The sequence below is a fragment of the Scardinius erythrophthalmus genome (genome assembly GCF_964197995.2).
Source record: "Scardinius erythrophthalmus genome assembly, chromosome: 10".
In the NCBI taxonomy this organism is placed as follows: domain Eukaryota; kingdom Metazoa; phylum Chordata; class Actinopteri; order Cypriniformes; family Leuciscidae; genus Scardinius; species Scardinius erythrophthalmus.
In genome coordinates, this window is record NC_138230.1 from 41,018,372 (window position 1) to 41,033,558 (window position 15,187).

The 15,187-nt window shown below is 37.8% G+C and overlaps 1 protein-coding gene across 1 annotated transcript in view; it reads left to right on the forward strand.

Moving 5' to 3' along the window:
• dync1i1a (dynein cytoplasmic 1 intermediate chain 1a) overlaps positions 1–15,187 on the forward strand; it is a gene marked incomplete at its 3' end in the record, with an annotated part of 71,443 nt that overhangs the window by 22,578 nt on the left and 33,678 nt on the right. Inside the window, exons 6-9 of the mRNA XM_081376599.1 lie at positions 6,358–6,450; positions 9,971–10,133; positions 11,572–11,671; positions 11,853–11,978. Coding sequence (XP_081232725.1) covers positions 6,358–6,450; positions 9,971–10,133; positions 11,572–11,671; positions 11,853–11,978 — 482 coding nt within the window. The remainder of the gene's footprint in view (positions 1–6,357; positions 6,451–9,970; positions 10,134–11,571; positions 11,672–11,852; positions 11,979–15,187) is intronic.

A 15,187-nucleotide genomic window follows, 5' to 3' on the forward strand; every position in this document is an offset into this window, starting at 1 on the left:
CAGTTTGTCGTGCCAGTTCCACATTACAGACCTCTTTCATGTTCCTGTGTCCGCCTCCTCAGTGCTCTGCCTCAGTTGTGGTCTACAGGCTGCTCGACACCCAACTTCTGAAGCCTTATTTCAGTATGTCTGTATGTGGTGCTTCTTAAAAGAGGACGACACATGTATGAATGTAGGCCTGAAAGTGTGTCTGATATGTTTTGCGTGTCTGTCAGTCAGTATGGTGGGCAGTAGGGGTGTCCTCCCTTCCTTGTCTCATGCCCCATATGGAAATACCCTTGGCCCTTCAGTTCAATTTCTCTCTGTGTTTCAGAGGCCTTGAGGAAAACAAACACCCTCTGCCTTCTCACAGACAGAAAAAAATCCCCACTTGTCAGATGAGGGGATTTTTTGATTGTCTAATCATCTCCATATCCCAATCCAGAGGCCCGGAGCTGTGCAGCTTGGTCCAATAAAATGCTGGATGAAAGACTGAGGCGCATCCTTCTTCTGTTTAATCGATGGCATCTTATACTGCTTTTGGCGGCATTTTTCACCACTACACTCCTTTATACCATGCCACGTGCCTTTTATAGAGGTGCTCAAAGCTCTTCTGTGTGACATTGAGGGTCGACTAGTCGATGACGGGCTGCAGGAAAACTTGAGAGCTTTTTTATATCAATATTTTAAAGACTGTTAACACTAATTCATATTAGACAGTAACTTTATTCACATAAAATATATATTAGTAAATTTAATCTGATTTGACATTACTGTAATTCTACTTAAAAAAAAACATCAATCATAAGATTAATCATGATTGTTTTGTTTAATATTTTACTTATTTCAGAAATGTATGTAATTGACGAAATTTCAGAAAAGTGCTACAGAAATATATTAAATTGAACTGTAAATGTTTCTCTTCAAGTCTCTGACTGGTTCTCAGCAAACCTTTAAATTGGCCGCATGATAACTTATAATTATATATATTATTATGAATATAATTAATATTGTTATATAATAATACAACATTTATTAACTTAATGTAATTACTATTAATATTGTTATTGATATATTAATTTAATATTAAAGGGGGGGGTGAAACACTCAGTTTCAGTCAATCTCATGTTAATCTTGAGTACCTATAGAGTAGTATTGCATCCTTCAAATCTCCAAAAAGTCTTTAGATTTATTATATTTATAAAAGAAAGATAGGCTGTACCGAGTCTTTCCGGAAAAAAACGAGCGGCTGGAGGCGTGCCGTGTGGGCGGAGCGCCGATAGCTAACAACACACAGGCATTTGAAGCAGTTTTACTCACCGCCTGCGGTTCCAACGCACGACCGTGAACCTTTATCGTTGGGACTGCTCCATCCATTAGACGATCTGCAAATCTGGCGTCGAACTGTCTTGTTTATCAAACCTATGCAGCGCTGCCGATGATTTCCTGTCTCGCTCTCCTCTGGTCGACGTGTGCGCGGGCGCGCTTTTCCGAGAGAAATGCTCATATAAGGAGTTCCATTCTTGTCTACGTCATTAGATCCACGATCGAAAAAACCCAGCCGAAACTTGTACCAACCCGGAAGTAAGATTTTCGGCACAGAAGTTCTCCGTTATTCGTCTAAAATGTATTTTTTTAAACTTTGGCCATGTTTAGCATTAGAATCCATCTCTTTAACACTGTAAACAACTTGAATACATGAAACACCATTGTACCCCCCCTTTAATGAATATTTCATGTTAATAATAATGTTCATATAATAATCTGAATATTTCAGATTAAATTTTGTTACCAAAATTTAGTTTTTTTAAATCATTTTAATTAAGATAAATAATTAAAATGATTTAAAAAACTAAATTTTGGTAACAAAATTTAATCTGAACATGCAGTTTTTGAAACTTCTGGAATCAATGAATTCTGAAAATTAATTGAGGTTAATTAATTGAACTATATCAACAGTTTCTTAGTTTACTGGTAACTCTTTAGCGTCCAATTCTCACTATAAACTAGTTGCTTATTAGCATGCATATTTCTAGGATATTGCCAGTTTATTAGTACTTATAAAGCACATATTAATGCTTTATTCTGCATGACCATATTCTACATCCCTTAATCAGAGTGTGACCATATAGGTTGTCAACCACTGGCCTAGGAGAATCACTGATCTCAAATCAAATGCTTAACCATCATGAAAACTGAATGGAAGTGTGAGCCTGACAAGTGCACCGTAACTCTCCGTTAACAGTGAAGTTTCCAAGACCACGTCCATCTGTGAACCATTTGCATCTGGTATATCGCGTGCAGTGTCTTAACAGCGGGAAGCGCTAAGATCCTCCTTACCACATTCAGAGGCATTCGCTCTCGCACCCTCATACAACGAATCAAACCTTTTCGTGTTTCCACTGCGTCTCTAATATGTGATAAGCAGAACTAATCTTTCACTCACCTTGCACCCAACTGTTGCACAAATAGTGATTTCTGGTGCGTAATTAAGCAGTTAATTATCTGGGATGTCTTGAGTCCTACACCCTGAGATAAGCTTGTCGCTTTAAGGATGGAAGTCCTGTTTTGATAGACGCGGCTGCTGTGTTGGTCATTACAACTAGCAGCTTGACAAGCGATGGAATTGAATTGCTCCGAGCAGCTTGAGGGAACTGAGAAGAGATTGAAGGCAGGGAAGATACAGGGGGATGTTATTGCCTTTCAGGGCACGTCCAGAGTTTCATCAACCTGGTGAACAGGGGAGATGGTTCCTAATGTTCCTTCCCACTGAGTGAACCCGTATTAAGCACCAGGGTAGAGTGTGTTAAAGCTGTCTCATTTGTCCTTCTCTTCTTCGCTTTCAAGCCTTCTAAACGATCCCTTGATGCCTTGTGGGTTGCCGTCACCTCATGGGAAGCGCAAATAAACATTTTGACGTGGATGGGAAGGTCTGATGCATTAAAAATGGATTTTAATTTACAAATTGGTTTGAAAGTTCCCTGGGATTTGGCCCACAGTGTTGATGTTTTGCAGAGCGATATGGGGTGTCACGAAAACACGCTTTTAGGCAGGAAGCCACAGGGATCTGCTGATATATTGCGAGCCTCTTGAACGTTGTTTGCGAACCTTTGGACCACAACCATGAATCAGGACTGTTTGTTGCTTTGTACTCCGTTTGTGTGGTCAACACTTCTGGTGGCTTGGTGTGGATGACTTTCCTCTAGTCCTGGTTATATCAGGTCACGTCCTGCTCCACACTTGGACATCCTGATCCAAAACCTTCTGACAAAGTCTGTCTAGCATGTGGGTCTTCTGGTATGCAAGAGGTGTCCCGTTCTCTGCCTGTGCTATTTTCTGTCAGGCCCCAGAGGGAAGGAACGAACTGAAAATGAATGGCAGGGCTCTTTCTTCCTCACAGGGCAAAAACAGATGAGACGGGGAGAAAGAGAAAGAAGGCCAGAGTAGGCCATGTTGTTGTGGTCGGCCTGGGCTGGCTGGCTGCCTGTCTGGGTCTAAGGACTCCTCTCTTCCCCGCTGGTCTCTGGCTCAGAAGCTCAGTCGTATTCAGCAGCTAAACCACACTTGCTCCTGGCCAGACTCGGCTCACATCAGTGATCCACATTCAACCTCTGGGGAATCAATTGTCTCAGTGCTTATACTCATATGCTGTGGATTTAAATCACAATACATACTGTATTAACACAAAGCATTCAGTTATTATGAATTCAACATACATTTTATATTCTATGCACATTGTATTCAAAGCAAAAACGCATGTATTTTAAGAACGTTTAGTGCGCACCTAGTCAAGGCAGATGCCATATTTAATTTGACGCAAATGAAGAACTGATGTAAACTTTTGTTTGTTCTTGAAGTGACTTCTCTTTAAAGGGATAGTGCACCCAAAAATTCTGTCATAATTTACTCACCCTTATGTCATTCAAAACTTGAACGCGGAATATAAAAGAAGATATTTTGGTTACCAAACAGTTTTGGTTCCTATTGACTGAAAAAAAAGTAAATTGGTGTGGGATTTACTTTACTAACAAATAAATATAGTTGCAAGCAGCAAAAGGCCTTTAAGCACATGCGTAAAAAGGCTCTTTACTTTTAACGTTTTGACGTCCCGTCACGGACGTGAATCGAAATTGCAACTTTTTTTTACAGTTAGACTCTACAGAATCTTACTGCAATGGTTTGGTTCCGATTGGGCAAAAAAAACTAAGACTAGTTTGCAAAAGTAGGTATTTCCAAAAATTCAAAATACCCGAACATTTCGTGTGACGGTCGAACCATCCCTCAACGTTTCAAGTCTCTACGATGTACAGTTTGGCCTGTGATCCTTGTAAATTGGAACCACTAATTTCAAAGAAACAGCAATTAAAACATTGAATTAAACATGAAAGTTTGAAATAGAAAGACTGACGTTGTATTTTCTTGTAAAACATAATCTAATAATCTGTTTTATTTACAACTTTGAAAAATATTTTTTTACAGTGTACGGACAAAAAATACAATGGAAGTCGATAGAAACCAAAACTGTTTGATTACCAACATTTTTGAATATATCTTCTTTCATGTTTCATTATGAAAGAAAGTCATAAAGGTTTGGAACGTCACTGACCAATTAGCAACTCTTGTCGTTTGCCATTTTCCCAGGCAAGCTGATGCTTTTTCTAATGTAAGCCTATAGACAATCTTTGTGTTTTTACAGAAATTGTCCAATAATACTGCAATAATGTTGCAGTCATTTACAGTATAAGTTTTCTTTTTTTTTTAGAAACAGTAGTGAGTGAGTATTATATTTATCAATTAAATAAATATTTTTTTTTTTTTTTATTATATTTTCTTATTAAAAAGCACTGTATTTCATGTCCCAACGCTACAGCATGTCTAGTTAATATTTGCTAATTTTATAATTTTTTTAATTAAAGTATCTTTAGAAATACAGCAAGAATAGTAATATTTTGAAATATTGTTGCAATTTAAAGTAGCTGTTTTCTATTTGGAAATATTTTAAAATGTAATTTATTCCTGTGATGCAAAGCTGAATCTTCAGCATCATTACTCCAGTCTTTAGTGTCACATGATCCTTCAGAAATCAATCTATAATGATGATTTGCTGCTTAAGAAACATTTCTTAATATTATCAGTGTTGAGAACAGTTGTGCAGCATTTATTTGAAATAGATCATTTTGTATTATAAATGTCAATCTTTTGATCAATCTTAATGAGTCCTTGCTGAATAAAAGTATTAATTTCTTACTAACCCCAAAGTTTTAAATGGTAGTGTGCATTATTGCTAGCTTAACAACAAAAACAAATCCCTTCCAGAACCCATTGGGTAAAGATAAATCTACGAAAAAAACATTATTGTTTGAGATTAAACACCAATAAGGCGGCAAATCTGTCATACTACAGCATAATTCACACCAATGTTAGCGACTGCATTCTTGCGATGCTTAAATCATTGTTGAGCGCGCCTCCAGGCCCTTGCCTCCTCCCTAACTGGTGTGAACACAAATACACTGGTGTTGAGAGTCAGCAGCAACACGTCTGGCATGATGGGATCACTTCCTTCTGCAGACTGGGCACCCACTGTCAGCTCGACCTCGGATAATTAACCTCTGCCACTGGGGTTCAACAAGAAAACAATCCCACAGAGCTCTGTGTGTATGCTAGCGTGAGTGTGTGTGCCCCATCTACAGGTGCCTCTGAGGGTGTTAAGCGTCATCCTTCTCTCCATCTGTAGGCATGGGGCAAGGTTAGGAACACATGGCCAGCACTTCAGGGCCGAGGAGGGGTACGGACGGCGTAGCAGGTGGCTGGGAGCGGGTAGCACTAGGCCGGGGTCTTTGACTGGGGTGACTAGGTTAATTAAGGGGTGAGACTTCAGGGCCTGGGGGGGCCCGGGGCAGGCGTTCGGGGGGTTTTGGGGGGTTGATCGAGTGCAGAAAGAGGCCACGCCACTCACCAGCTCCCCTTCCTGTGGGGTATCTGTGCCTTTCCATGAGCGGACCTCTGGATTCATAAACTCAACGCACACGTGTAGCACACATGTTCTGAGGGTAGGGTCTTTTTAACTGACTGTGTTGTTTCTCTGGAACTCACAGTTATGAAAAAGCAGCTGTGCAAATCCCCATCGAACCGAAAAAACAACAGGCCGTGTTGATCCAAAACAAGCCGTTGAGTTGAGCGCATCTGATTAGTAAAGAGTCTGATTGTGAGTAAAATGAGTGGAAGTCTGTCGCTCTCGGAGTCAGTATATCAGACGATCTATAAGATCTGTAAACTATTATTATGGGTCTCAGGGTGGGTCACACAGGGAGGCAGTGGAGTTTTGGCAGGTGTCATTGGACAGAAACTCAACCTGACCTTTTGTGTGTGTCTTTTCAGAAGATGAAGAGGAGGATGAAGAGGTCACAGAACCGAAAGCTGGCCCAGACTCTGACCTGCAGGAAGAGGAAGAAAGCAAGGAAACAAAAGAAGGTAAGAGTGGGTCTGAGCGCATTTGCTTGGTTAGCTAACGGTGCTTTCACACTCCAGCTGGACTGAGTTCACATTATATTATGTGGGTCCAAACCGCGGTGCGTTTTCATTTCATTTTCATTTCTGCTGAAGGTGAGCAGATTCGCTCTGCTTGCATGCGTCAGTTAGGAAAGTGAGCGAGAACACAAACAAACACAGTTTTATCGAGTCATACGTCGTCAATATCAGTTCACTACCGCTATTTAGTATGATTCCTTTCATATAAGCAGCGAACTGTACCAGAGTTTACATACGGTTCGCAGATGCGCACCCAAGTTCGGAAAAAAGCATTCACGCCATCCAAATGAACCAAACTTTCAGTCAATCGAACCTGCACCAAAAGTGCTTGAGTAAAAGCACCCTAAAAATCTCATAAAACTCCCTTTAAGGATGTCCAGAAATGATTCCTGCTTAAGGTAATGTTTGTAATAATAATGTAAGTTATTATTATTTTATTCATTCAGTGGTTAATTCAAGTTTGTAAAACGTTTTCTTTTAGACCTAGGGTTAAAATTAGTAATTATAATTACCTTTAAACTAAATGTTTTATTCATATTAATAAAGCTATTACAAATATTGGTAACACTTTACAATAAGGTCTCATTAGTTAATGTATAAACTAACATGAACTAACAATGAGCAATACATTTATAGTATTTGTTAATCTTTGTTAATGTTAGTTAATAAAGATGTTCATGTTAGTTCACAGTGCATTAACTAATGTTAACAAATACAACATTTGATTTTAGTAATGAATGAGTAAATAAATAAACATAACTAACATTATTAATAAATGCTGTAGAAGTCTTAGTTTAACTAATGTTAATTAATGAAACCTTATTAAAGTGTTACCAAAATATTATATAATATTATATTATATTATATTATATTAGATTAGATTAGATTAGATTAGATTAGATTAGATTAGATTAGATTAGATTAGATTATAAAAACAATACTTAATCAGAACATATTATTTTAGTTTTAAGGTTAGTCTGTTGTATTTCAAATTATTCTTATGTAAAAATATACTGGATAGAAAAATAGAAGTGGTGTGCCCTTATTTAGATAGTAAAGGTGTGTGGGAAGTTGCTCTGTAATAAATGCGTGTTCCCTACACCAACAGCCTCCACCTGGCACAAATTTAGCACATTTGACTTCTGTATGTCGGATGTTACACAGAACAACATCTGCTCAGTTCAGACTCCACGAGAGAGACGTCTCTTTACAGTAAATCCTGGCGTTGAGACGCATGTTCTGCACACATGTTCCATAAGTGCCAATAGAAACCATAACAGATTTGTAGATAAATTACCCAGACTGACTGAAATGACATTCAGTGTGGCTGTTCCACAGGGGCAGTTCCTTCTGTGTTGGCATAGCTGGAATTTTATTGTGGCCTTCGTTTGATGTTTCAACGGGAAATGCATCCTGTTAGCGGTTAATGAGCCATGGGTGGAGTGACATGACATTGAGGGGTTTATTAACATGACGTAGCACCTCTAATAATTTGCCATGTGATTTACAGCTTGCGCTGCTATGCAAGGCATTCTATGTAAAACCTTCCGCCAGTGAAGTAATGTGTGTATCTTACAATTACAGTATGTATGATTTAACTTATTTACAGTGACAAAAGATTCCCAAAAAGGTCATTTAAAGAAGCCCTTTCATGCTTTTTAACATTTTCAACTTTCTTTAGTGTGTAACGTTGCTGTTTGAGCATGAAAAAGTTCTGAAAAGTGAGATATTCTCTACAGTATATCAGTGTCACTGTTTCTGAACTCCCTGAAACGCCTCCATTGTAGTCTTGAGTTTACTTCCGGGAACGAACACGTCACAATATTCCTTATTTAAATAATTTTGCGTGTTGAAACTCACGGTTATGGCAAGGTGACCAATCACAACACACTGGTCCAGCCGACCAATCAGAGCACATTACACTTTTCAGAAGGAGGGGCTTCATAGAGACAGGAACTAAACAGAGCGTTACTGACAGACTGGGAAGAGAGGAGCTGCAAAAATGTCAAATATGTGAAAAATAATGTGTTTTTTGAACATTCAAGCATTAAAACTAGTGATGCACGATATATCGGCCACCATTTCAGCATCGGCCAATATATATGTACATTTTTTATGTTATCGTTATCGGCCCAATAAGAAAATTTGGCCGATATATTAAAGCCGATAAGTAATGGTGTATTTCCTTAAGCTGAGACGCTTCATATGCGCACTGTTTGCCATTATGCTTTTGAATTGCTTGAAATATGACTCAAATCACTTTAAAAAGAAAAATACAGTGTAGCACAAGTCTGTCATATAGGCTACATAAAATTATAATGAGAACATTATAATTGTGTGCTTGGGACTTTTAATGGTGAGACTTTTGTTTTTGTAATCAGGCTCTCAAAAATTATTATTTAGATTTATCGGCCAATATATCGGTTATCGGCTTTCAAATATAAGGAATTATCGGTTATCGGTATCGAACAAAATGTTCATATCCCTAATTAAAACCCTTTTTTTAGCAGGTCCTCTTTAAAGCTATGATTCAAACAGTTTCACTACTGTACAAATCACTTTTGTTCCCACCTGTGCTGATTTGACTAGTCGTTGTTTGGGCCTCCCACACGTCAAATTCCCAAAGTCACCAAACAGGATCAGCGGAGCGTTGAGTGGCCACTCGCGTGTGACCCCGCAGCCGTATCAGATGGCATTCTCACTGTCTGGGGGCTGGGCTTATCGGGCCGCGGCATTCTGGGTCAGGCCTGATCGAACTTTAATGTCACTAGACCCCAGCAAGTGGACTTCAAAGCGAGTGGAGAGTGCATTCTTTGTGCAAGTGTACAGGGTAAATAACTAGAGGGAGGCCGGACAGAGGCAGACTGTGAAAGCACACGAGGGCTTTGACTCCACGCTGACTTTGATCACGCTTTTGTCTTCCTTATGAGTCATCAAAAAAGGCACGCAAATCAAGTGGGCTCGGATCAAAGGAACGGGCCCCTAATAGTCTGGGAGAAAATAGAGAAACGCAATAACATCAAAAAAGGAGGAGAAAAACTGGGCGTGTTGTCATTATGGAAAGATGTACTAAGAGCCGTGTGTGCTCGCTAATGTATTTGCTTATTCATTTAGTTGTTTGTTTGTTGTTTTTTACGCCCATATCTCCCTTCTAATTGGCTTAACTACCTTCAAAGCTCGTTGGGAGTCAGGAAGAAGAATGCGGGCGGTTTGTTTAGGTCCAGTTTGTACAGTTTCTGCTCATCGTTATGCTGTACGGCCATGATTTTGTCTGTGGTTAGATCCGTTTGTTAGTGTTATTGTATGTAAGTAGTAGGTGTAAACACGTAGGCCATCGCTGCGGTCGTGACATGTGCTTTTGTGTGTTTGTGTATTAAAACGTACGGCCTGTTCTGTGTTTATTTACTGTGCAGCTGTGTTTACATCTTAGTTTTTGTTGTGTTTTGTCTGGCGTGTGTATCAGGCCACCCGCGGGAGCTGACGGAGGAAGAGAAACAGCAGGTTCTGCACTCGGAGGAGTTCCTCATCTTCTTCGACCGCAGTATTCGTGTGATGGAGAGAGCTTTAGCTGAGGACTCCAACATCTTCTTCGACTACAGCGGACGAGACCTGGAGGATAAAGAGGGGTGAGAATGTGCTGCGTGACACAAAAACATGATTTCTGGGTATTTGATCTATCATTTGTTTCTTTTTTTATAAACATTATATTTTATATTATATTATATTTTATTATATTAATTATGTATTTTTTACATTTATTTTATTGTTGCATTAAACATTCCATTTAACAACAATCATAAATTATAAATGATTGCATTACTAATGGTTGAATTAAAACAAACTTGATTGTTAAACATTTAATTTATGTGAGATGGTTAACAACAATGACAAACCATTCCAAAACCATTAACTGCTTCAATTATCTGGATGCATTCAGATTTGTATAATGTGCAAATTTAATGTTTACACAATACATTTTTTTTTAATGCAATGGATGTGTAGGTTGCTTTATGTTTTATGTTCTGTCATAAAAGCCTATTGAAATGATCACATTTCTAGAGTATTTTCAACTTCTTTTGTTTTGCTGAACTCAGTGAGATAAATATAGCAAAAATAGGTAGGGTTAGTGCTAGTCTGTAGTATTTATAGTGTGTGTGTGTGTGTGTGTGTGTGTGTGTGTGTGTGTGTGTGTGTGTGTGTGTGTGTGTGTGTGTGTGTGTGTGTGTGTCTACATTGTTCTTCAAATAAATTCTTGCATAATGATGTCATCTATTAACAAGCTTTCTTCTGTATGGGTAATGCAAAACACACTGATATTTTTGACCATTTTTTCTTATTTTACATTTATGTAATTTTTTATATAAATAAATAATACAATAATATATTTTCTTATGTTTTTAATCATTTTAAAGTATTTTGATACACACATACATATACATATATATACTCTATATACACTTACACACCATATATAATAGTAAAGCAAATACAAATAAAAATATATATATATAATTGTTATAATATTTCACAATATTACTGTTTTTACTTTATTTTTGTTCCTAAAAATGCAGCCTTAGTGAGTATAAGAGACTTATTTCAAAAACATAAAAAATCTTACTTACCGACCCCAAACTTTTGAACGGTAATGTATATCATTTTTTATTTGCTTTAATTAATATATATATATATATATATATATATATATATATATATATATATATATATATATATATTCAGATGCCATTTGAAATTTTCTTCTAGAATGATCATTTTTATCAAGCTTGTATGTGTATGTTCAGTTATTTCACTTTAATGGCAATGAAAATGACCCATTCATTGTAATTAAAGTAAAATTACTGAACTTAAACATGCAAGCTTGAAAAAAAAATGCTAATTTTAGAAGAAAATTTCAGATGGCACTTAGAGGCTTTTGCATCTGAAGTCTTCATATATATATATATATATGTGTGTGTGTCTGTTATGATATGCTTTAATTACTATCGTATATGGTTAAGTGTGTATTAAAAGTCCAGAGCTCATGTTATCAGTTTCTCCCCCTCTCAGAGATCTACAGGGCGGCTCCAGTCTCTCTCTCAATCGTCTGTTCTATGATGAGCACTGGTCAAAGCATCGGGTCATCACCTGTCTGGACTGGTCCCCTCAGGTAGACTGACCTCCCTCTCTGACCTCTCCCTCTGTGTCAACACCTGTTCATTTAAAAGGGGGAATCTTCCCTCGCTCTGTCTCTCAGTCAGCTTTATCACTCTCATCCTCTTCTCTGTTCTTTCTCTCTCACATCTTTCTCCTGCCCTCACTATCTTCTCTTCATCTTTCCATATTTCCAGTACCCTGAGCTCTTGGTCGCCTCCTACAACAACAATGAAGACGCTCCTCATGAGCCAGACGGTGTGGCTTTGGTGTGGAATATGAAATTCAAGAAGACCACACCAGAGTACATCTACCACTGCCAGGTGAAAACCCTTAACACAGCACGACTTTACACTCTTACCCTCCAAAAATCACGTCACACGTCATTAAAGGAGTGTCAGAGAGTGTTAAAGGGATAGTTCGCCCAAAAATGAAAATTCTGTGATCATTTACTCGCCGTCATGTTGTTCCAAATCAGTGTGACTTTCTCAACTCATCTCAAAGGAACATATTTGGAAGAATGTTGGACACCAAACAGTTTTGGTGACCATTGACTTCTATTGTATATACAAAAAAAGCTAATTTCTAAAAAATATCTTGTTAATGTTTCTCAGACAAAAATATCATATAGGTTTGGAAACACGAGGGTGAGTAAATGACAGAATTACAGACCCCACAGAACATCATACTTACTACTATTTATACTTAAACAAACAACTAGACCCCTTGAAATGACCTCTTGCATTTTCAGAATGTGCAATACATGCACTTTGACTTGATTCACGTAGTATATCAAGTGAACAGAGATATTAATAACACCTTTTAATCTTTTCTTTTTTACTTGTGCTACACAAAGTTAAGACATTTTACATAAATTTAGATTAAAATGGAAAACAATCATTTATTTTAGATATTTAAATTTTTCACTGAGTTAAAATATATATTAATCATCATTAATTATCATTACATATTGCATATATTGCTATATATTGCATACTATTTAAAAAATATTGTAGGCACCAGGTAGTGCATACTGTGCAGTAAGCAGCTCACTAGTATATACTCATGGTATTCTAAGCACTTCACAATAAATGTATACCAAAACGACCTAATTGGAAAGCCATGATAAAGGAAGTGGTAGCTTCAATAAAAGGGAGGTCTAATGGAGCGTACCACTTCAGATGACGACATTGATTTAAATGAGTGTAAGGTGATATTTAATTAAAGGTGCATGCTGGCCTTGGAGTACCGCAGCGGAACAGAGCACCTTATTACGGTGTGTGTCCGCTTGGGTCAGGCCAAAAAAATCCTGAGGTTTGTGTGTAAAACATATCTGGTGTCGGTTTTGACGCTAATTATAAAAGACTCTGGGTTGGGAGTCTTTTCAGGGAGACGACCAAGTAAGCAAGTCTGGGAGGCGACAGCCTGGTGCGAGGGAGAGATATTAGAGAGACATTTCTGTAATAAAAAGATGTGGCTTACCACTTCCTAATCCTAACAGCCGCATATGTTTGCCCACCCACATGGACTGCTCGTGCATGCGCCGCTTTTCCAATGCCCAGCACCTCTCACACACACATGCTCGTTTACTCACACACTTACAACACAAGCATGCTCAGACGTGCCATATTAACACGTTCATAAACACCAGACTTTTCATATTTATATATAAAATAAAATAGCCATTTAAAAAAAAATTCCCATTTGACTTTATAATTGAAAACTATGCTATGGAAGCTTGTTTCCGCCACAGAATAAAACATTTTAAAAGATAATTGCGACTTTTTATCTCACAATTGCGAGTTCACATCTCGCAATTCTGACTTTATTTCTCAGAATTGCGAGATATAAAGTCAGAATTGCGTGAAATAAAGTCGCAATTGCGTGTTATAAAGTCAGAATTGCGAGATATAAAGTCAGAATTGCGTAAAATAAAGTCGCAATTGCGTGAAATAAAGTCGCAGTTGCGTGTTATAAAGTCAGAATTGCGAGATATAAAGTCAGAATTTGCGTGTAAAGTTTTTTTTCTCGCAATTGCGACTTTATATCACGCAATTCTGACTTTATAACACGCAATTGCGACTTTATTTCTCAGAATTGTGACTTTATATCCCGCAATTGCGACTTTATTTGTCAGAATTGTGACTTTATTTCTCACAATTCTGACTTCATATCTCGCAATTCTGGGGAAAAAAGTCACAATTCTGACTTCATATCTCTTAATTCTGAGAAAAAAAGTCAGAATTGTGAGATAAAAAGTCGCAATTATTATTATTTATTTATTATTCAGTGGCAGAAACAAGCTTCCATACTATGCTGGGTAAATTACTCTTAAAAGGTCATTTATTACTAGCCACTAATTACATATTCAACAGTGTAATTAGATTACTGTACTAATTACTTTTTCTTAAAAGTATTGCATTACTTGCATTACTAATTACGTTCTCAATCCCATATCAACCTCGAATAGTTGAACAATACAAGGACAGACACAAATCTGCATTTCTGATTCTTTCAAATAAACAATTTAAAATTGCATAAATTATTCCCGAACTGACCAAAGTGTGTAAAGGGAGACATTTACATTACAAACATACATTTTAATCCTCTATTGTTTTTATACAGAATTGTTCTATAGTCTATACAGTATTTAATGCAATTACATCAAAAGTAACTGTTATTAAATTACAGAAAAATTAGAGTTATCCCTTACTTTTTCAAGGTTACAGTAATTAGATTAATTAGTAATTAACTACACCCAACACTGATCATGCTGAGGGCATCAGTGTCTTACAGACTGTAAGGTTTTTGGCCACTGATTTAGAAATGCTTTGTAAAATTCCTGTTGGGAATCATAAGAGAAGGTTTCTAGAAAAAAATGTATTTCTATTTTAGCAAATAAAAAAGACACTAAAATGTATTGTAGTTGTAAAAAGTGCTCTTGTGTATTTGATTGTGGTGTCACATGAATCAAGACTCACTTTGGGCTCAGTGGTTACAGAAAAGATGGGACGTATAGAAAGCATATATAAAAACAAGATGAATAACACGCAATGGCATTTCACAGCTTTCCTTCAGTGTGTCCTGAGGTTCAAGCATCCCTTTTTCATCATGAGGAGAGAGAAGCACAGGATCTCCAAACATTTTGCCGTTGGCTGAGGATGAAAGATGTTGGGCCAATTTGCCGAGATATTGTTTTTCGCTCTGGGCTCTGTTCTAAACGGCGGTGCTCCCCTCTCACTAGACCGGGAATCTGATGGCTCTTAATGTGCGAGCATGTTCTGCTGCTTAACCTTTCCAAACCACACTGATCTTATTCCCTCTGAGGAACACGCATGCAAGAGCCATATACTCATCCCCCACACGCTCCTCTCCTCTCTTCTTCTCCCCTCCTATTCTCCCTTTGCGGCTTCCCTCACTCTTGGCAGGCCGTACGGCGGAGTTCAGCAGTTTTGCAGTCGTTTTTCCAGATTTACCCACAGCCGCAACTTTCATGTGCTGGATACTTCAGAAACCCCCCCTCCAGCACCGC